Source organism: Nerophis lumbriciformis, linkage group LG30, assembly GCF_033978685.3.
Source record: "Nerophis lumbriciformis linkage group LG30, RoL_Nlum_v2.1, whole genome shotgun sequence".
Classification (NCBI taxonomy): Eukaryota; Metazoa; Chordata; class Actinopteri; order Syngnathiformes; family Syngnathidae; genus Nerophis; species Nerophis lumbriciformis.
In genome coordinates this window covers 1,477,852-1,500,108 of record NC_084577.2, presented here as the reverse complement: position 1 = coordinate 1,500,108, position 22,257 = coordinate 1,477,852, and the positions used below count along the sequence as shown (strand labels likewise).

Here is a 22,257-nt window from a genome sequence, read left to right as displayed (position 1 = left end):
ATTCAGCTACGTAGCTTATGTTGCCATGCTGTACCAAATCTGCCCCGGGCTTTCAGAATCAACAATGCGGGCGTCCGTGCACTGTAAGTGAACGGGCAAATACAGTTGATAGATAAGTGCGATAGCCAATCAGATCACGAGTTGTTGTCAGTATAAGGCCTTCTAGATGGCTTCACGTTGAACGTGACATTTACGTGTCCTGTGATTGGATACTCCCTGGTTTGAGCCGCGGCGGTGCTATGCAGCAGATTAATTTAATGTAAACGAACAGAACACATACAGTTGATTGACAGTTGCGATAGCCAATCAGATCACAAGTTGTTGACAGTAGCCTATCTAGGTAGCCTGACGTTAACGACACTGTGATTAGATACTCCATTGTCACTCCAAAGTGAGTATCCAATCACAAGTTGCAATTTACTGAAGCCGGAACTGTTGCACCGTAGCCATACCGGGCGAGCAGAGAAATCACCAATACTCACTTTTTTAACCCGCAAAGAAGGAGAACTAAACGTTGATTAGGTGGCAGATATATATTTGCAAGGCCATTTACAAGAAGAATATTAAAAGACAAACTACATCTTGTGAGATCATGTCGGCCAAACCCGGAAGCTAGCTCAGCTGTCCCGGCGATGAAATGGGGAAATGCCCGCCACTTCCACTCGAATCAACTGACTACGAGCGGTACCACTGGCTTATACGGCGTTCAATGGGTGCTACAGATTGTGAGTTCAAAATATTTTATTTCTTTATTTTTCTCAGATTTAATGTTTGACAGTACCACATAAGATATCTTTTAATTACTGATGCGGGTTTATTGATTTTTAAATTAGCTCACATTGTACACTGTTGACGTGGTTCAATACAGAGTAGTGCGTAAAAGTGTTTTTGTATAGTATTTCTCCAGCAATGGTCATGTGGGGACATAAATGATGGTATTTTGAGAGGTAATCATTGAAGTCGGACATCACTGAAGGCCTAGGTGGGAAACGCACGGCCCGCCACTGTTATAATCAAAGATGGTTGACTAGAGATGACCGATAATATCGGCCGATAAATGCTTTAAAATGTAATATCGGAAATTATCGGTTCGTTTTTTTTATTATCGGTATCATTTTATTTATTTTTTTATTTTTATTTTTTTTTAAATTAAATCAACATAAAAAACACAAGATACACTTACAATTAGTACAGCAACCCAAAAAACCTCCCTCCTCAATTTACACTCATTCACACAAAAGGGTTGCTTCTTTCTGTTATTAATATTCTGGTTCCTACATTATATATCAATATATATCAATACAGTCTGCAAGGGATACAGTCCGTAAGCACACATGATTGTGCGTGCTGCTGGTCCACTAATAGTACTAACCTCTAACAGTTAATTTTACTAATTTTCATTAATTACTAGTTTCTATGTAACTGTTTTTATATTGTTTTACTTTCTTTTTTATTCAAGAAAATGTTTTTAATGTATTTATCTTATTTTATTTTATTAATTTTTTTTAAAAGGACCTTATCTTCACCATACCTGGTTGTCCAAATTAGGTATAACAATGTGTTAATTCCACGACTGTATATATCGGTATCGGTTGATATCGGTATCGGTAATTAAGAGTTGGACAATATCGGATATCGGCAACAAGCCATTATCGGACATCCCTATAGTTGACTACTGTTTTTTTTGTTTTGTTTTTTTACTTAAAAAGTTGAAACACAATTTCATTGCAATTATTATTAAATCGATATACATTTTTTTACAGCTTTTTTTTCTATTGACTTTTCTAACTTAGATGGCACTTAATTCCGTTGTTGGACAATAAAAGGGTTTCGTTCTATACCAGGGGTCGGGAACCTTTTTGGCTGAGAGAGCCATGAGAGCCAAATATTATAAAATGTACTTCTGTAAGGGCCGTATAAAAAATGTTAACACTGAATAGAACTAAATGCGTGCATTTTTAAGTTAGACCAACATTTTTAGAGTATAATAAGTTTCTTATTATTTTTAATAACATTGTTATTCTGAAGCTAACCAATAATACATCAAATACTTCATACCATTAATGCAACTTCTGGTGCTGCATGGTTTTGCTGATGGCTTTGTAGTCTGGTTGATACGTGGTTATTTTTAACACTGTGATTATCAGCGAAATGATTAATCACTTATCGTGTTAAGCAATGTTAGGTAAGATATATCTGAGAGCCAGATGCAGTCATCAAAAGAGCCACAGCTGGCTCTAGAGCCATAGGTTCCCTACCCCTGTTCTATACTAAAAGCTGCCGCTGGCAGAACAGCGCCCTCACCTGGTTGTAAACAGGCACGTCAAGACAATGCTCAACATCAGGCGGAGCGCAGAATGTTTGCTAAGAGCCTCGAATTATCAAACACTTTTAAATTATTATGGAAATTATGTGTTAAAAATCAAATAATTACAGCACAGAACAGAAAATTAAAATTCTCTTTAAGATTCAACAAGGAATAAGTGCCCCACTTCCGGTGTAGAGACAAACGAGGTGGGCGATACTGCGACTTTCGCTGTCAATCCGATACCAAACATACGTGGACTGAACAATATCGATCTCATCCCGCTATATCGATCCAATAACGTCGACATTCGGATCGAACAGCGAGTCCCGAAGACAACAGAAAGCAGACAAGCGGTGAAAGGTAGGCGGCCTGTCTGATAGGCGACGACTCCGCTTGCCTACTTCACATCATTCACACACTTGACTCTCCGCACACTTGAGCCATGGTGAAAATCACTTTCCAGTCTGTGGCGGGACACAAAGAAGACAAAGAGAACGATGGCGATAAGAGCGAAATCCTCATTCCTCATTCGATGGTGAGTTCAAGTTCCCGTGTTCTGTCTTTTATTCGTGCTTCTAATGGTTTACTCGCTGTTTGATTACGCCAAGGTGTCCTTGTGTTGTGTGTCATTGTTACACCGTGTCGCCATTACGTTGACAACAAAAACCTGCCCGAGCTGTCATGGCTTCCTCATACTAAACGCCTCCATTCAATTTGTCGAAAGGGGAAACGTCAAACACACCAGTGGTGTCCAAAGTCTGGCTCCGGTGCCATTTTTGTCCCGCAGGTATTTACATATTCTAAAAGCATACATTATTTATTATCCATAAATGATATCAACACTAAATTGGCCCGAGTGTGTGAATGTTGTCTGTCTATCTGTGTTAATTGGCCCTGCGATGAGGTGGCGACTTGTCCAGGGTGTACCCCGCCTTCCGCCCGAATGCAGCTGAAATAGGCTCCAGCACCCCCCGCGACCCCGAAAGGGACAAGCGGTAGAAAATGGATCATTAGATATGACACGTATTTGCTTTGTCACTTATGACACAGTAGGTACTAGGGCTGTGAATCTTTGGGTGTCCCACGATTCGATTCAATATTGATTCTTGGGGTCATGATTCGATTCAAAATCGATTTTTTTTTTTCAATACAACACGATTCTGGATTCAAAAACGATTTTTTCCCGATTCAAAACGATTCTGTATACATTCAGTACATACAATTTCAGCAGGATCTACCCCAGTCTGCTGACATGCAAGCAGAGTAGTAGATTTTTGTAAAAAGCTTTTATAATTGTAAAGGACAATGTTTTATCAACTGATTGCAATAATGTAAATTTGTTTTAACTATTAAGTGAACCAAAAATATGACTTATTTTATCTTTGTGAAAATATTGGACACAGTGTGTTGTCAAGCTTATGAGATGCGATGCAAGTGTAAGCCACTGTGACACTATTGTCCTTTTTTTTTTTTTTTATATAAATGTCTAATGATAATGTCAATGAGGGATTTGTAATCACTGCTATGTTGAAATTGTTACTAATATTGATACTAATATTCATTTTTGTTTCACTACTTTTGGTTTGTTCTGTGTCGTGTTTGTGTCTCCTCTCAATTGCTCTGTTTATTGCAGTTCTGAGTGTTGCTGGGTCGGGTTTGGTTTTGGAATTGGATTGTATTGTTATGGTATTGCTGTGTATTGTTTTGTTGGATTGATTAATTTATATAAAAAAAAAAAAATGTAAGAAATACATTTTTTTTTTAAAAATCGATTTTTTTAAAAATGAGAATCGATTCTGAATCGCACAACATGAGAATCGCGATTCGAATTCGAATCGATTTTTTCCCACACCCCTAGTAGGTACAGTGTTGGCGCTAGGAATTTTCAAAATGGGGTGCCAGGCACCCCATCGAGTCATAAAAATGGGGTCCCACTGTAAATTTTTGGGGTCCCACATTTTTGTAACCGTTTTGAAAACAAATGATAAATGTACCGTATTTTTCGGATTATAAATCGCTCCGGAGTGTAAGTCGCACCAGCCAAAAATGCATAATAAAGAAGGGAAAAAACATATATAAGTCGCACTGGAGTATAAGTCGCATTTTTTGGGGGAAATTTATTTGATAAAATTGGATTGCATTGTTATGGTATTGCTGTGTATTGTTTTGTTGGATTGATTGATTTATTAAAAAAAAAAAAAATCTAACAAATACATTTGAAAATGTTTTTTTGATTTTTAAAAAAATGAGAATCGATTCTGAATCGCACAACGTTAGAATCGCGATTCGAATTCGAATCGATTTTTTCCCACACCCCTAGTGGTACAGTGTTGGCGCTAGGAATTTTCAAAATGGCATCGAGTCATAAAAATGGGGTCCCACAGTAAATTTTTGGGGTCCCACTTTTTTGTAACCGTTTTAAAAACAAATGATAAATGTACCGTATTTTTCGGATTATAAATCGCTCCGGAGTGTAAGTCGCACCGGCCGAAAATGCATAATAAAGAAGGGAAAAAACATATATAAGTCGCACTGGAGTATAAGTCGCATTTTTGGGGGGAAATTTATTTGATAAAATCCAACACCAAGAATAGACATTTGAAAGACAATTTTCAAGGACCCATTTGTGAATTCGTTCCTCGAGATGTGGCCACCTAGCTTTTAGCTTGCGATTAGCTTTTTTAGTTTTCTTCATTTCAGTAAGAGTAGCCTCCGCTTTTTGCCCGTCCCTTACAAGTTTCTCGCTTACTCCAAACTTTCTTTCTGCTGCTCGATTGTCGTTTTCTGCTGCATATTTCACTACTTCCAACTTGTAATCTGCAGTATAGGATTTCCTTTTCGGTGCCATTTTTCTTCAGCCCTTCTCAGTTTTTATAAGTTACCGCCAATGTTGAAATGATCAATTTTCATAGGTACAGAAGTAGTAGCAGGTAGTATCTTTTTTTTCACAATGCACTTCTGCCATGACCCGCCCCCCGCCGAATTTTTATTGGTTGACGTGTGTGTGTGTGACGATTGCTGATATACGTCTAGTCTCTTACGTGAAAGAGATACATTATATCATTTGATATTTTACGGTAATGTGTTAATAATTTCACACATAAATCGTATAAGTCTCACCCCCGGCCAAACTATTAAAAAAAGGGTGATTTATAATCCGAAAAATACGGTACTCATTATCCTATTTTATCTCACATTCTATATTGTGTTTGGGAAAAAGGTTGTCATAAACGTTACTTAATTCATTAAAAAAATAATACAAAAGAAAACACATTTTTATGCATATGTAAATGTATTCAGTTATAAACATTCATTCACTTTCTTCTTTCCTTAATGGATCTAAACTTTACCACTGCCGGTATTTTTTTTCCTATATTTTTATTTAATAAGTTGCAGGTGTATTTATTTCAGTATAAAAGTGTAAAAAGTGTTTTGCTTCGAGTCATAAAATGATGATAATGGTGTGCCAGGGCATACATGCATATGACAAATTTAATTGATTATTCTCACCTGTATGTACAAACCCTGTTTCCATATGAGTTGGGAAATTGTGTTAGATGTAAATATAAACAGAATACAATGATTTGCAAATCTTTTCCAACCCATATTCAGTTGAATATGCTGCAAAGACAACATATTTGATGTTCAAACTGATAAACATTTTTTTTTTTTGCAAATAATCATTAACTTTAGAATTTGATGCCAGCAACATGTGACACAGAAGTTGGGAAAGATGGCAATAAATACTGATAAAGTTGAGGAATGCTCATCAAACACTTATTTGGAACATCCCACAGGTGAACAGGCAAATTGGGAACAGGTGGGTGCCATGATTGGGTATAAAAGTAGATTCCATGAAATGCTCAGTCATTCACAAACAAGGATGGGGCGAGGGTCACCACTGTGTCAACAAATGCGTGAGCAAATTGTTGAACAGTTTAAGAAAAACCTTTCTCAACCAGCTATTGCAAGGAATTTAGGGATTTCACCATCTACGGTCCGTAATATCTTCAAAGGGTTCAGAGAATCTGGAGAAATCACTGCACGTAAGCAGCTAAGCCCGTGACCTTCGATCCCTCAGGCTATACTGCATCAACAAGCAACATCAGTGTGTAAAGGATATCACCACATGGGCTCAGGAACACTTCAGAAACCCACTGTCAGTAACTACAGTTGGTCGCTACATCTGTAAGTGCAAGTTAACACTCTCCTATGCAAGGCGAAAACCGTTTATCAACAACACCCAGAAACGCCGTCGGCTTCGCTGGGCCTGAGCTCATCTAAGATGGACTGATACAAAGTCCACATTTCAAATTGTTTTTGGAAACTGTGGACGTCGTGTCCTCCGGACCAAAGAGGAAAAGAACCATCCGGATTGTTATAGGCGCAAAGTTGAAAAGCCAGCATTTGTGATGGTATGGGGGTGTATTAGTGCCCAAGACATGGGTAACTTACACATCTGTGAAGGCGCCATTAATGCTGAAAGGTACATACAGGTTTTGGAGCAACATATGTTGCCATCCAAGCAACGTTACCATGGACGCCCCTGCTTATTTCAGCAAGACAATGCCAAGCCACGTGTTACATCAACGTGGCTTCATAGTAAAAGAATGTGGGTACTAGACTGGCCTGCCTGTAGTCCAGACCTGTCTCCCATTGAAAATATGTGGCACATTATGAAGCCTAAAATACCACAACGGAGACCCCGGACTGTTGAACAACTTAAGCTGTACATCAAGCAAGAATGGGAAAGAATTCCACCTGAGAAGCTTAAAAAATGTGTCTCCTCAGTTCCCAAACATTTACTGAGTGTTGTTAAAAGGAAAGGCCATGTAACACAGTGGTAACAATGCCCTTTCCCAACTACATTGGCACGTGTAGTGCCAATGTAGTTAATTATTATTTGCAAAAGTTAATTATTATTTGCAAAAAAAAAAAAAAGTTTATGAGTTTGAACATCAAATATCTTGTCTTTGTAGTGCATTCAATTGAATATGGGTTGAAAAGGATTTGCAAATCATTGTATTCCGTTTATATTTACATCTAACACAATTTCCCAACTCATATGGAAACGGGGTTTGTATATAGTGGGGTGGGCAAGTCTTCAGCTAGGTGGCATGTAGGTGCTGGTGGCAACTCAGAGTGTTGTCTATGGATAAATAAATTAATGAATGAAAAAAGTGCCCTGCGATGAGGTGGCGACTTGTCCATGGTGTACCCCGCCTTCCGCCCGATTGTAGCTGAGATAGGCTCCAGCGCCCCCCGCGACCCCAAAGGGAATAAGCGGTAGAAAATGGATGGATGGGATGGATGAAAAAAGTGACTGAGAAGCACTGGATGAATCACACTTTTGAATGTTTATTAATTGTGATTAATTGTGTGTAATTTAAAATTACAATAAAAAAAGACCCCAATTTTTGGACACAAATGCATTTTTGTTGTTTTATTTTATTGCACTTTATAGTTTTTTTTTTAATTTTCCAATACATCTCACTTCACCAAGAGAGGCCCCATGCATTATATATGGACATGCCATGTGCATTATGGATGCTTTTTGAACATTTCTATATCTGCACAAATAGGAAACTTTTTAGCCCTTGTTTTTCTTTTTACCTACTGATGGTACCCTTATCAGTTTGGTCCCAACTGTGACTTGACATCCTGTCACATATCTAGGAACCTGTAAGAATAAATGCTGTAATGATGATGTTTTTTAAAAAGTATTATTTTGTATAATTTTATCAGGGTTTTGTTAATTGGGTTAATAACACTTTTAAATCATGATAAATCGCAATCAATTGCAGTGAATTATTTGCTTGCACAATTCAAATTAACCTAAAAAAGATCCCAATGCTTTGACACAAATGCAATTTTATTATTAGAATGTCATACATGAACATTATTAAAATATTTTTCTTGAATGTACGCCATTTATCTGCAGCTATACATGATTAATGCAATATTTTTAATGATTAATCACATGCGTTGATGCAATACATTTGACAGCCCTAATTATATTGTATTGTGCATAGATCTGCCTAGTGATACACTGAATGCACTGTATGTGTTGTAGCTTCCAATGACACTTGGATTCAAAATGGCAGATGCATTTGCATGCAGATTTAAATGTGCAGGGACGCCTCAGGTCATGCTGTGGCAGTATCCCTGCACACTTACTCTGTATTCTATACAAGATGATGATGATGATGATGTAGATATTGGCAGCCTTTACATTAAAATGTGTGTGAGATGTGTTTTTTGGGAAAGGAGGCCAAGACCAATTTTTTTTGTGGCTTGTCGCGCTGTCAGCTGGTGTGAAAAGCCTCCATGTCTCTGTGGGACGACAAAACACAAAGAGTGTGTGTTCACACATGCACAGTTGTGTCCTTGTCCTCGCGTGCCTTGTGTATCCAAATGTTTCCATTATGTCTTAAAACTTGCATGCACATTGGCAATTCTTTGGACAACAGTCCAGCTTTTAATTTAAAATCAAAAACATGTTATAAATAATTCACCCTCTCAGAATAGCAAACTTAAGGTTGAGCGATGCGGAAAATTTTGCTATCAATTTAATACCAAGTAAATACAGAGCTAGTGTAGGGATGGGCAATATGGCTTAAAATCTATATCACGATATATATTGCAGCCTTCTATATTATCTATAGCAGTGGTCCCCAACCTTTTTGTAACTGCGGACCAGTCAACGCTTGAAAATTTGTCCCACGGACCGGGGGGGGGCTGTTTTGTTTTTGTCATAAAAAAATACAATCATGGTATCCCTGCAGACTGTATTGATCTATATTGATATATAATAGGAACCAGAAATATTAATAACAGAAAGAAACAACTCTTTTGTGCGAATGAGTGTGAATGGGTGTAAATGGGAGAGGGAGGTTCTTTGGGTTGGTGCACTAATTGTAAGTGTATCTTGTGTTTTTTATGTTGATTTAATACAAAAAAAATAAATACTTTTTTTTTAATTTGAGTTTTTTTTAAATTGTGCGGCCTGGTACCAATCAATTCACGGACCGGTAGTTGGGGACCACTGATCTATAGGAGTGTAACGATTCGTTTTAATTTGAGCGTGTGGCGATGACGTCACAGACAGGCAACAGATTCGCGTAACATTTAACGTCTTTATTTATTTAATGTGCTAAAAACTACTTTACATAAAGTCTGCCGTTCTTAAAGCCAATCACTAGTATCGATAAAATCTTTCCGGGCTATTGAGCGCACCAGTATTTTTAAGAAAATATTTTTACGTGTATTAGCCGTACTGGACAGTAAGCCGCAAATATATACCGTTACAACAGTTTTGTAAATGTTTGTTTACATACCTTTTATTGTTTCCAAACGTGCATATCAAACAAAACGGAAGTCATCGTCATGGACTCACTAGCTGCAGAAGCTAGCTCTCTAATCAGCTAAACAGACTCAATATCTCCACGGTGACGTTTTGGTGAATTTACAAAACTGTAACAATACAAAAAGAATGCCATTATTAGGTAATAATGCTAACACAGACACTTGTAAACGTGTTTGCATATTGGCTAATGCTAATGACGCTAGCTTGATTATATTTCGATAGCGCGCACAATTATGCATGAAAACTTTCCTACAGGCATCACACATGGGACGGTTTTGTAAGTATGAATTGTTTTAGTTACACTGTAAAACTTACAAACTTTGCTTGGAGTGATGAATGAAGAATCCTTTAGAGCAGATGCGCTAAGAACGGTTTTACTTCCGGTTCAAGGCATTAAAAACAGGAAATACATTTTCAACCCGCAACACCTGCCGTGAGTGAACACATCCAAAAGATGGTGCCATAGCACAAATAATAACACACCTTTTTAGTGTCTGTTGAAAACTATTTGTTGAATACAAAACATTATGGCCGGTAGCGAAGAAAAATCCAAAAATTAGCTACACCGTCTTATAAGCCGCAGGGTTCAAAGTGTAGGAAAAAAGTAGTGGCTTATAGTACGAAAAATACATTAATGATATTTTTTAAAGGATATTAGACAAATATTTATCTTCTGAAAGGCCAACGAGCACAGCACAGACCGATATATATGAATCTTGGGAATATAAATCAATCTATTGTTAAATCGTTACACCCCTATTTATTTTGTGTATAAATGTTAATAGAATTTCAAAACTGGTTAATATGGCTTTTAATTTAGCTGCTGATTGATGTATGCTGTAACATATTGTGTCATTTACAGTTGTATTATTATATCAAAACTTTTAATCTATTTGTTAATTTACTGTTAATATCAAGAGAATTTCTATTGTAACATGGTTCTATTTACACATCAGTTAAAATTTGGTAAGTTGTTTGTATACTTTACCATAGGGCTGGGCGATATGGCCTTTTTTTAATATCGCAATATTTTAAGGCCATATCGCGATACACGATATATATCTCGATATTTTGCCTTAGCCTTGAATGAACACTTGATGCATATAATCACAGCAGTATGATGATTCTGTGTCTACATTAAAACATTCTTCTTCATACTGCATTAATATATGCTACTTTAAAACTTTCATGCAGAGAAGGAAATCACAACTAAAAAAAAATCACTATTTTTTTCATACGGTGTTGATCTGGAAATGTTTTCCTCGGCATTTTGATGGTGTGGGCGTGTGGCACCGAACGGAGATGTTGACATCCGGAGTAAGCACTGTTCATTCTCTAGCAGGTGACTTTTCAAATGATGCTACATATTAGCAGTAATGCTACTTTTTATAGCAACACTTTCGCCCCACACTTGACAAATTACGGTATATATTACCACTAGCATCACAGCTAACGTTAGCCATGCTGCTACCTCTTTGCTGCGCGAGGGCGTATACGTATGTGACGTATGACGTGACAGTATGTGACGTGTGTAGAAGCTGCGCTTGCTGTCTGTGAGAAGGAGACACCGGAAAGAGCGAGGAGAGCCTGTAGTGCAGTGATCCTCAACAGGCGGACCGCGGTCCATGTCCGGACCCAGCGACGTGTCCGTCCGGACCCAGCACGAATTATAGTAAAAAAATAAAAATAAATGTTTTTTTTATTATTATAATTATAATTATTATAAAAAAATATAATAATTGTATTTATCTGTGAGTTATCGCTAGCGCAAGTCAACGTTCTTTGTTGTTTTTAGTCAAATATCTCCACGTTTCGTTTACACTTCTCGTGTCTCACTCACTCCGTCTCTCTCTCTCTCTCTCTCTCTCTCTCTCTCTCTCTCTCTCTCTCTCTCTCTCTCTCTCTCAGAGAGAGACGGAGTGAGAGCGAGAGAACGCCACTCTGATTGGCTAATTCCGGGGTATGGGTTGTCATCTCTTTCACAACGACGCGCTGATAGGCTGTTACCACCTGGGTCATGTGCACAGTGCATGGAACCTTTCGCTGCAGGCACACAGTTGTCTCGTATCGCTACTTCGCTAACTGTTCACTTGTCAGTCACTGAATGTGAATCAAATCACAATGGCATGCTCCAAGTTGGCTCAGGCTGGTAAAAGAAAGGTGGACAGGGAAAACCGACGTTTCAAGGAAGAATGGACAGAGCAATATGTTTTCATCCTACCTACTGCAAGTACCAGACCAATGTGTCTACTATGCAACACTACTGTTGCTCTGGTGAAAAGTGAAAATCTGAAACGTCACTATCTGAAAGAGCACCGCGAATTTGAAGAGACATTTCCTCATGATTCAGAACTAAGAAAAAAATAAATCACGAGGCTGAAAAAGCCATATGAAACATCAAGCAAGATTTTTGTTAAATCTATGACACAACAACAAATAGCAACAGAGCAGTAACGTGCGGTGAGGTTGATGGCTGGTGAGGCACTGACTTCATCACAGTCAGATTTACAAACATATGAACCCTAAAGAGTATCTTATTCACCATTTGATTGGCAGCAGTTAACGGGTTATGTTTAAAAGCTCATACCAGCATTCTTCCCTGCTTGGCACTCAGCATCAAGGGTTGGAATTGGGGGTTAAATCACCAAAAATGATTCCCGGGCGCAGCGCCGCTGCTGCCCACTGCTCCCCTCACCTCCCAGGGGGTGATCAAGGGATGGGTCAAATGCAGAGGACACATTTTTTCAAAGTTCTTATTTATTTTTGTTTCAAAGAAAATATTTCATGTATTTTATTGGATATTTATTTTATTTTTGTTAATTTTAAGAAAATGTTAAACTACCTACCTCCTGCTATTATATAAGCTTGACCGATAATAAACGGACCCAGCCTGTTTCAAAAAAACATTTGTGGACCTTCAAGATTTGTACTTGAGGACCCCTGCTGTAGTGTAATGCCAGCAGCTAAAAGCAACTGCGTGAGAACGCATACTCGCCATTAAGTTGGCAACACCGATCCCGCCTTCTAGGTCTTCTTTTTCACTGTCAGACCAGATGTGTGAACTGGTACAGAAGAGCCAAATCTATTTGTGCTGGACTCAAGTATTTTTGAGATGGAAATAAATGAATGTACAGTATATGATTAAGATATTGATCTCATCAATATCCGATACTGATACTACACCTCTTATTTATTTGGATCCGGCCACCCCTAATTTCTGGTGCAGCACTGAGTCATGTCTGCTGGAAGTAATCCATTTTGGTGTTATGTGTGTAGGAGAGTGTAGCTACTATGTAGTGTGTGCATGCGGTACTGGCAGATGGGCTGCGAGACTGGAGGCGTCTATGACAGGCTTTCCCTATCTCTGTCAAGTCTTTCATAAGCGCTCAGTTATCATTTCCTCTTACTGAAAACGGTCCTCACAATGGTTTGTGGGAACTTCCACTAACAAGTAAAACAAGTAAAAGCTGTGTCTCTGTTGGTTTGTTCCATTTGTTAATTAAATATACAGATGTGCCATTTAAGTCCTAACATCTTAAGTCATCGTCTGTGAACCTTGACATCCTGCAAAGGAAACTCATGTCTGTGGCTTGTATTCATGACCTTGTCCTTTCGGTCATTACCCAAAAGCTTGTGACCATAGATGAGGGTAGGAATGAAGACTGACCGGTAAATAGAGAGCTTCGCCTTCTGGCTCAGCTCCCTCTTCACCACAACAGACCGGTAGAGTGACTGCATCACTGCTGACGCTGCACCGATCTGTCTGTCAGTCCCACCTTCCATTCTTTCCTTACTCATAAACAGGTGATACTTGAACTCCTCCACTTGAGGCTGAACTCCACTCCCAACCAGGGGGTGCAGTCCACCCTTTTCCGACTGAGAACCATGGTCTCAGATTTGGAGGTGCTAATTCTCATCCCAGTAGCTTCACATTTGGCTGAAAACCGCCCTAGTTAACGTTGAAGGTCCCAGCCTGATGAAGCCAACAGGACCACATCATATGCAAAAAGCAGAGATACGATCCTCTGGCCACCAAACTGAAAACCCTCTACACCATGACTGCGCCTAGAAATTCTGTCAATAAAGATAATGAACAGGATCGGTGACAGAGGGCAGCCGTGACTGAGTCCAACGTCCATGAGCATGTCTGACTTACTACCGGCAATGCGACTCCTGCTCCGATTGTTCAGGGACCGAATGGCCTGTAACAATGGACCCTGTACACCGTACTCCTGGAGGGCCCACCACAGGATACTGCGTGGGACACGATCAAAGGCCTTCTCAGAAATCCACAAAACACATGTAGACTGGTTGAGCAAACTCATATGCCCCCTTCAGTACCCTAGCGATGGTGTAAAGCTTGGCCTGTGTTCCATGACCAGGATTTTTTTCAGACTTACCATTGTTCTCTGTTTGAGTAATTTAACTCGATCAAGCCTTATCTAACATTTCACAGTACAAAATAAAAAAAAGTGTGTGTGATTCATACTGATATCGTATCAGATCAATATACGTATAGGCCAATACTCAAATTTCAATATCGGTAACTGAATCGGGACACCCTCAAACTGAATACACGCTAAATATAACAACAAAATCCCTAAGTTGGCAACACTGGTTCCTCCGGCTAAATGTTCTTATTCTCTTATTCATACTGCCACCTACTGTACATATATGTCATGACTACCTTCGTAGACAGTCCCATAACACTGTGTTTCTGATCAGCGGTAGCCCAACATCTATTTGTGGAGGTCCAAATCTATTTGTAACAATTCACTACAAATAAATGAATGTATGGACTATACAAATATTATAATCACTTCAAATGTGTGTTGCATGTTCCCCAGGAGGAAGAGGAGCTGGTCCTTCCATTGCGGCCCAATAAGTCACCTCTTAACGGGCTCTGCTGCCTGACGTTCGGCCTGGTTGTCTTCATGGCTGGTCTGGTCCTTGCCTCCATCTATATGTACCGCTTCTACTTCATACCTCATGTAAGTTTTCTCTTTGCCACAAAAATGGCTTTATAAAAAAAATATGTTTTTATTCAGAATATTGAAGTTTTGAGAACATTTTAAAACAAATTGTGCTTGTCTACAGGCCCCCGAGGAGAACTTGTTCCATTGCAAGGTGGTTTATGAGGACTCCGTGTACGCACCGCTGCGTGGGCGTCAGGAACTGGCAGAGAACGTCGGCATCTACTTGGCAGACAACTATGAAAAGATCAGTGTGCCTGTGCCTCACTTTGGAGGCAGCGATCCTGCTGATATTATCCACGATTTCCACAGAGTGAGCAGAAACATTTGATTTGTACTCATATGGAAACATTCATATTAACACATAACACAGCTGACTTTGCACGATTCATTACATTCTTTTTTTTAATGTGATGCTAGAGAGATTTGTGCACCTTCTTCTTTGCTACGCGCTGCTGCGTTTATGTTGACAACCTATCGTAAGTCTCGGGCCTCAGCTAGTCTGAAGGGCACTGACATGCTGTAAGCAGGTTCCATTGTCTGAATTGTTACACAATTATGGTCTGCTGTTAAACTTAACATGTTTGCTTTTCCTCTTTGTTTAGTGCTGGAATGATAAATACCACACAACTCAGGGTTACGAGATAAATGATGACTTACCGTATTTTTCAGACCATAAGGCACACTGTCGATGAACGGGTCTATTCGTGTCTATTTTAATACAAAAGACGCACCGTATTAAAGGGATCGTCATAAGATTTTTTTGTCTACATTTACAACACTTCCTTGTGGTCCACATAACATGTAATAGTGGTTATTTGGTAAAAATGTTGCATAGATTATGTTTGACCGTCTCTTTAGGATACACCGTCTTATTTACATGGCTCTTCTCTCCATCATCTTTGTTGTACCGGTAGTTTTTAGATCTTCCATAGCAAGTCTACTGACAGATATCAGTTAGAACTGTATGCTACTGTATATTAGAAACAGCAACAGCAGAGGATCAATGCCCCACAACAAGAGGATAGAGGGAAAAAAAGGAGCCTTTTGCCTACGACATGGACTACAATGGCAGATGCACGCATATTTTCGGGACTTAAGCAGATCCCAAATACACAATAGCAGGAACCAATAGTTAAGAAAAGTTGGTTTTGCGTAATAAACAAGAACGCCAAGTAATGTCTCCTAATAGGTACCGTTTTGGGGTCCTTATACACACACACTAAAATATGTTGAAGTACAGTACATATGACCACGGTAGCCGTAACGTTTCGACAATCCATCAAGCGATGCGGCTTCGTAGCTTATCAATGTTGGACTGAAACATTTTGACACATTTTTGAGCGCTCTGTGTAATGTTCTATATTCTCAATGAAATATCAAAGTTTTGGGCTTGCTTTCTTACCGGCACTTGCTAGCCTCATTTATTGAACAGGTGTCAACCTGCAGTACCACAACCTGAGTTAATACATTTATAAGGTACATGGGGTTATAAGTCCCGGAACAACTTAGGGGCGATAGAACGACCAGCTACCCAGATAACGAGACATGAATAGCGACGAAGTGTTGCACGTGTCGGGTCTATTTTAGCACTATTTTTCTTAAAACTAGCCATGGGGGCAGGAAGGACAGGTGTCCGACGGGTTCTGGACTCTCTGGTCGCCTTCGGCAGTCCCGGCACTGCACATTGCTGATTTTTGAGAAAATTAAAGGATTGTAAGTGCGCCTTTTTAGTCTGAAAAATACTGTAATTATTACAACTATAGGCATAATTAAACAACACATAGAACAATAAATGAAAATTAACTTGATATATTTGCCTGGCATTGATACGCTAGTTTTCCTCATCTGTCGCTTTCAAACAGAATACAAGAGGGTTTACTCTGTGCATACTCAGCACTGAGCGTGTTTATGTAATTGCAAAATTAAATGAACAAAGTGAACCCTCTTGTCAGCCACACACATTAGAGGTGGGAATCTTTGGAAAAATCACGGTTCACTTTGATTCCGATTCTTGGGGTCTATTTAGAATCAATCCTCAATTCAACACAATTCTTCATTCAAACAGATTCTTGCAAAGTATTATTTTGTATAAAATAATAATCAAACCTTTCAAAATAAGTTACTGGTTACAAAACCTCCTCTTGGTTGCTGACAGTAAGCACAGAGAGTAAACGCAGAGCGTAAGCGCATAGGTGGCCCTTTTTTAAATCTATTCTTGAAAGTTAGAAAAAACATTTCGGCTTCAAATCAAATGAGCAAGATGAGCCCACCAACACAAACAAACAAGCCAGTATGCCGAATTTGTTGGAAAGTGATGGCAAAAAAAAAAAGACAACTAAACCATCGACTCAGTTTTTCAAACTGGGAAAAAAACTGCACCTCAAGATGGCCAATATTTTTTCAAGTGCAAATTTTACCAACAGAGATTAAGGTTCCAGTTTACTTATTTGCGATAATTAAAATTTCTTCACATGCCAAGTACAATGGTAAAAAATAATAAAGAGAAATAGGTTTATGTGTTTGAAAGGGTTACTCACATTTGTATTATTATATATTATCATTACATTAGTGCTTAATTTAGTCTCAAAATAATGTTGTTTATCGACAGTAATTTGTGGGACAATATATCTTCCAGCAAAATGTGTTATCGGCTTCTAATTGCCAGAAATCCCCTACTAGCATACTAAAATTTGAATGGAGATGTTTATTAACAGTTTTCAGATGTTTTTCTTTTATCTTCATCTGCAATAAGCAGCTGTCTTTTGCAGGGATTGACTGCCTACCATGACATCGCTCTGGACAAGTGCTATGTCATTGAGCTCAACACCACCATCGTGATGCCCCCACGCAACCTTTGGGAGTTGCTCATTAATGTCAAGGTACAATGTTCTTTTCCACACCACCTACAGTACTGTATGTATTTTAGAGGTCTGGACCTGCCAGGACATGTCTCTTGTTGCACGGCGCACAGTTACCCTTTTGTTTATCTTTTTCCACTTCAATGTACCTTCTTGGCTCAGCACGAGTATACTCACTATTGACACATTTCCACTGACAAAATCAAATAGTATTTAAAAAAAAAACGTATATTTCCAGCCAGGGTCTTAGGCTTTTAACTTTATATATATATATATATATATATATATATATATATATATATATATATATATATATATATATATATATATATATATATATATATATATATATATATATATATATATATATATATATGTATATATATATAAATAAAATAAATGACTTTCAGTTAATTCTAGCTATGTATATATATATATATATATATATACATATATATATATATATATATATATGTATTTTATTATATATATATATATATATGTACATGTTTTTTTTTTTTTTTTTATGTATTCGTTTTGTCAATGTCCTCACTTTTTACAGCTAGGGCCACATACAGAACAGAAGAGTTTTGTGCTGCAGATTACACAAAGGATCATCCATGAGTTAGATCGGCAGATACCGATAACATGTACCGTATTTTTCGGAGTATAAGTCGCACCGGAGTATAAGTCGCACCTGCCGAAAATGCATAATAAAGAAGGAAAAAAACATATATGAATCGCACTGGAGCCCGGCCAAACTATGAAAAAAACTGCGACTTATAGTCCGAAAAATACGGTATAAACTGTAAATTTGAATTACAATAAAAATCAGGAAAAAAATACATCCTATCAACACAATATTTAAACAAGTTCCTTTTTCTTTGTATTACATATAAGTGTTTGAGCAAAAAAATAAATAAACAAAAGCAAAAACTGCTATCTACTATGTATTCAAATCCTTTGATTTTTATCCTCAGTCTTTCTGTATCCAGGAACTTATTACCTGAATTTGTGAAATAATTTTGTGAATAATTTATCTAATCATTCTCGTATCAATCATATACTGACATGAGCCTTGGTGTAGACACAACCAATATATGGATATACCTGTAAGAAATGCAGTTTATTTGCCACAATAGAAGTGATGATTATTAAGTTATGGCAGCAGCATTGGCTAATCATTATGTATTATTCTAACTGACCTGTTTTGTAGCATGGTTAGTGAACGAAGCATACTTTTGTAGTTATTTCCGCACATTTCTACACAATAGCTTAGATATTATAACAGAGCATGCAGTACCATATAATTTCTTCATTTCTAAAGACATTTAAAAACAACCACAGTAGAGAACATGGAGTGATTTCTGGTCCAAAACATATTTTAGTTTTGTTAATTATTCTATTATTTATTTATTATTTGTATTATTATTATTATTATTATTTGTATTATAACTTCTTTTTTTTCACTGCTACAAACATAACACATGTAACAGTTTAGAAAGTATGAATTGCTTTAGTTATGTTATAATGATTGGAGTGATGAATGAAGAATCATTTTGAGCAGAAACGCTATAGACGAATAGTGGACGAAACGATATACTTCCTGTTCAAGGCGCAAAACAGGAAGTACATTTTCAATTCACAGCACCTGCAGTGAGCAAACTCATCCAAAAGATGGCTCTATAGCACCAAAAATATCATATCCTTTTCCGTGTCTGTCAGTGTTTTATGAAAAGTATTTGGTGAATACAAAATATTATGGCCATAAATTAGCCGCACCGTTTTATAAGCCGCAGAGTTCAAAGCGTAAGAAAAAATTAGCTGCTTAAAGTCCGAAAAATATGTTATGTTATGAATTAGTTTTCATATTTTTGTTTATTGCAGAAAGGAACATACTTGCCTCAGACCTACATCATCCATGAAGAGATGGTGGTGACTGGCAAAGTCCACAACATGCGTCAACTGGGACCCTTCATCTACCGTCTGTGCAATGGGAAGGACACCTACCGCCTCAACCGCCGCGTCTCCCACAGACGTAAGCACAGGAGTGTCTCTGGACTGACATGGCACAGTTTCACGTTATGACCTAAAGGTTGACTTCATCCCCTCTGTGTGCCTCACCACCTTCACAGGCATCAACAAGCGAGAGGCGAAGGACTGCCACCGCATTCGTCACTTTGAGAATACGTTCGTGGTGGAGACGGTCATTTGTGATGAAGCGTGAGCAGGACAGGCACCCCAAGGCACATCCCAGTCACCTCCCCAGGTACCGGTGCCTGTGGATCTGATCATATCGCACTTTAATCGCTCACATCACGCCCCGTCTCACCTCGTGTGACACCCTCACCCCTTTTTTTTTGCCCCACGCGTAAATATTTATCCCGACTTGTGATGCAATAACGAGCTGCTGGAAATCTCACATGGTTTTCGATGTAGCAAAGTCCAACGCTGTGCTTAAAGACCTTTGGAGAGTTCAATGACGGTTACTGTCGTTAGGGGAGATGACTGTCTCCATGTGTCGTCAAGGTGACCTGTTGTTTTCTTTTCTTTTTTTACTTGTGTGCTGTTTAGTAACACAGCTAGCTGCACCAAGCATGACGTTATTTTCAAGGCAAACATCTTCTTGCTTCTTTAGCTGTGTCTTGTAAAAAACAAAAACATTTTTTAGGTAGTGCTCATCACATGGCATTAAACTGCCTCACAATTGAGGAGCTCAAGAGCCATAATTAGTGGTAATGCTCACGTGTCACAGATTACTTTGTAATATCAATGTGTGTTAATATATTTAGTATATCTCTTCCTCCCTTCCATGTGTTTTAGCTGTTTGGTTAACGTTAAATAAAGCCTTAGTTCAGACTCTGGACTAATGTTATTACTGATGCAACAGGCGGGAGCATATTATTTCATGTTAGTTAAACAACTGTATCGATTATTGTCTGTTTATGGAATCTTGTCCGTGAAATAAAGTTCTGAAAATGTTGTAGGTGCTTTTATTCATGTCAAAAACAAGAGGATTGTTTTTACTTTAGAAAACTACCATTCTGTATACACTATGTACTGTAGCTTATGGTTATTAAAATGTTGTAATATGAGCTATTCTAGCCAAGCAGTGCTATTTGTGTTCACAAAATGCATAAATGCACGATTAAATTAACTAAAATATGTTTTTATTGAGCAAAGTGCACACATTGATCTGATTGCATATTTAATAAATACAGTTTAAAAGATTATATTCTACTTTTCTACTCTTCTCTTAATGTACCTTGAACTAACATTTGTTGCCATCAGTATGATCATTTAAATCACAGGTGTCAAACTCTAGACCCGGCCGGGGGCCACATTTTTTTATTTGGTCTGCCACACCATTTTATGTGGTCCGCCATTTTATTTCTGATAGTCCGCCACATCATTTTATGTGGTCTGCTACATCATTTCGTGTGGTCCGCCACATCATATAAATGGTCCGCCATGTCATTTAAATGGCATGCCACATCATTAAGTGGCCTTTTACGCCAGTGCATGTGGTCTGCCATGTTATTTTAGGTGGTCCACAATTTTATTTTTAATTGTCCACCACATCATTTTAAGTGGCCTGCCACATCATATAAATGGGCTGCCATATCATTTAAATGGCATGACACATCATTCTATGCGGTCCCCCACGTCATTTAAGTGGTCCACCATGCCATTTTATGTGGTCTGCCATGTCATTTAAGTGGCCCATCATGCCATTTAAAGTGGTCCGCCACATAATTTAATGTGGTCTACCACGTCATTTAAGAGGCGCGTCATGCCGTTTTATGTGATCTGCCACATCATAAATGTGGTCGACCGCATTATTTTATGTGGTCCGCCACATCATTCTATGTGGTCCGCCATGTCATTAAGTGGCCTCCCACGCCATTTTATGTGGTCCGCCACATCATTTTGTGTGGTCCGCCACGTTATTTTAAGTGGTCCGCAATTTTATTTGTAATGGTCCCAACATCAATTTATGTGGCCTAACATATAACCACATCATTTAATTGACATGCCACATCCTTTTATGTGGTCTGCCACATCATTTCGTATGGTCCGCCACTTTATTTTTAGTAGTCTGCCATTTTACTTTTAATGATCCGCTACCTCATTTACTGTATGTGGTCCGCCACATCATTTAAGTGGCCCATCATGCCATTTAAAGTGGTCCGCCACATAATTTAATGTGGTCTACCACGTCATTTAAGAGGCGCGTCATGCCGTTTTATGTGATCTGCCACATCATAAATGTGGTCGACCGCATTATTTTATGTGGTCCGCCACATCATTCTATGTGGTCCGCCATGTCATTAAGTGGCCTCCCACGCCATTTTATGTGGTCCGCCACATCATTTTGTGTGGTCCGCCACGTTATTTTAAGTGGTCCGCAATTTTATTTGTAATGGTCCCAACATCAATTTATGTGGCCTAACATATAACCACATCATTTAATTGACATGCCACATCCTTTTATGTGGTCTGCCACATCATTTCGTATGGTCCGCCACTTTATTTTTAGTAGTCTGCCATTTTACTTTTAATGATCCGCTACCTCATTTAAGTGGCCCATCATGCCATTTATTGCGGTCCACTGCATCATTTTATGTGGTCCGCCACATCATTTAAGTGGCCCACCATGCCATTTAACATGTTCGACCGCATTATTTTATGTGGTCCGCAACATCATTTCAGAGACACGTCATGCTGTTTTATGTGGTCTGCCATGTC

General features: G+C 38.4%; 1 protein-coding gene across 1 annotated transcript; it reads left to right on the top strand.

Annotated features, from left to right (window-relative positions):
• The first annotated feature begins 2,529 nt into the window (after nucleotides 1-2,529).
• itm2ca (integral membrane protein 2Ca) lies at nucleotides 2,530-20,490 on the top strand. The gene is made up of 6 exons (XM_061925368.2): nucleotides 2,530-2,843; nucleotides 14,522-14,665; nucleotides 14,772-14,960; nucleotides 17,419-17,529; nucleotides 19,396-19,546; nucleotides 19,644-20,490. Exons 1-6 carry the CDS (start codon nucleotides 2,751-2,753, stop codon nucleotides 19,733-19,735), a joined length of 780 nt encoding a protein of 259 aa, XP_061781352.1. The 5' UTR covers nucleotides 2,530-2,750; the 3' UTR covers nucleotides 19,736-20,490.
• Nucleotides 20,491-22,257: the final 1,767 nt, after the last annotated feature.

What these genes read in the sequence shown, in the direction of transcription:
- itm2ca (XM_061925368.2), top strand. Translation starts at nt 2,751, where the DNA reads ATGGTGAAAATCACTTTCCAGTCTGTGGCGGGACACAAAGAAGACAAA. An exon ending in TCCTCATTCCTCATTCGATG is followed by an intron (nt 2,844 to 14,521) that starts GTGAGTTCAAGT and finishes CATGTTCCCCAG; the next exon opens with GAGGAAGAGGAGCTGGTCCT. An exon ending in GCTTCTACTTCATACCTCAT is followed by an intron (nt 14,666 to 14,771) that starts GTAAGTTTTCTC and finishes GCTTGTCTACAG; the next exon opens with GCCCCCGAGGAGAACTTGTT.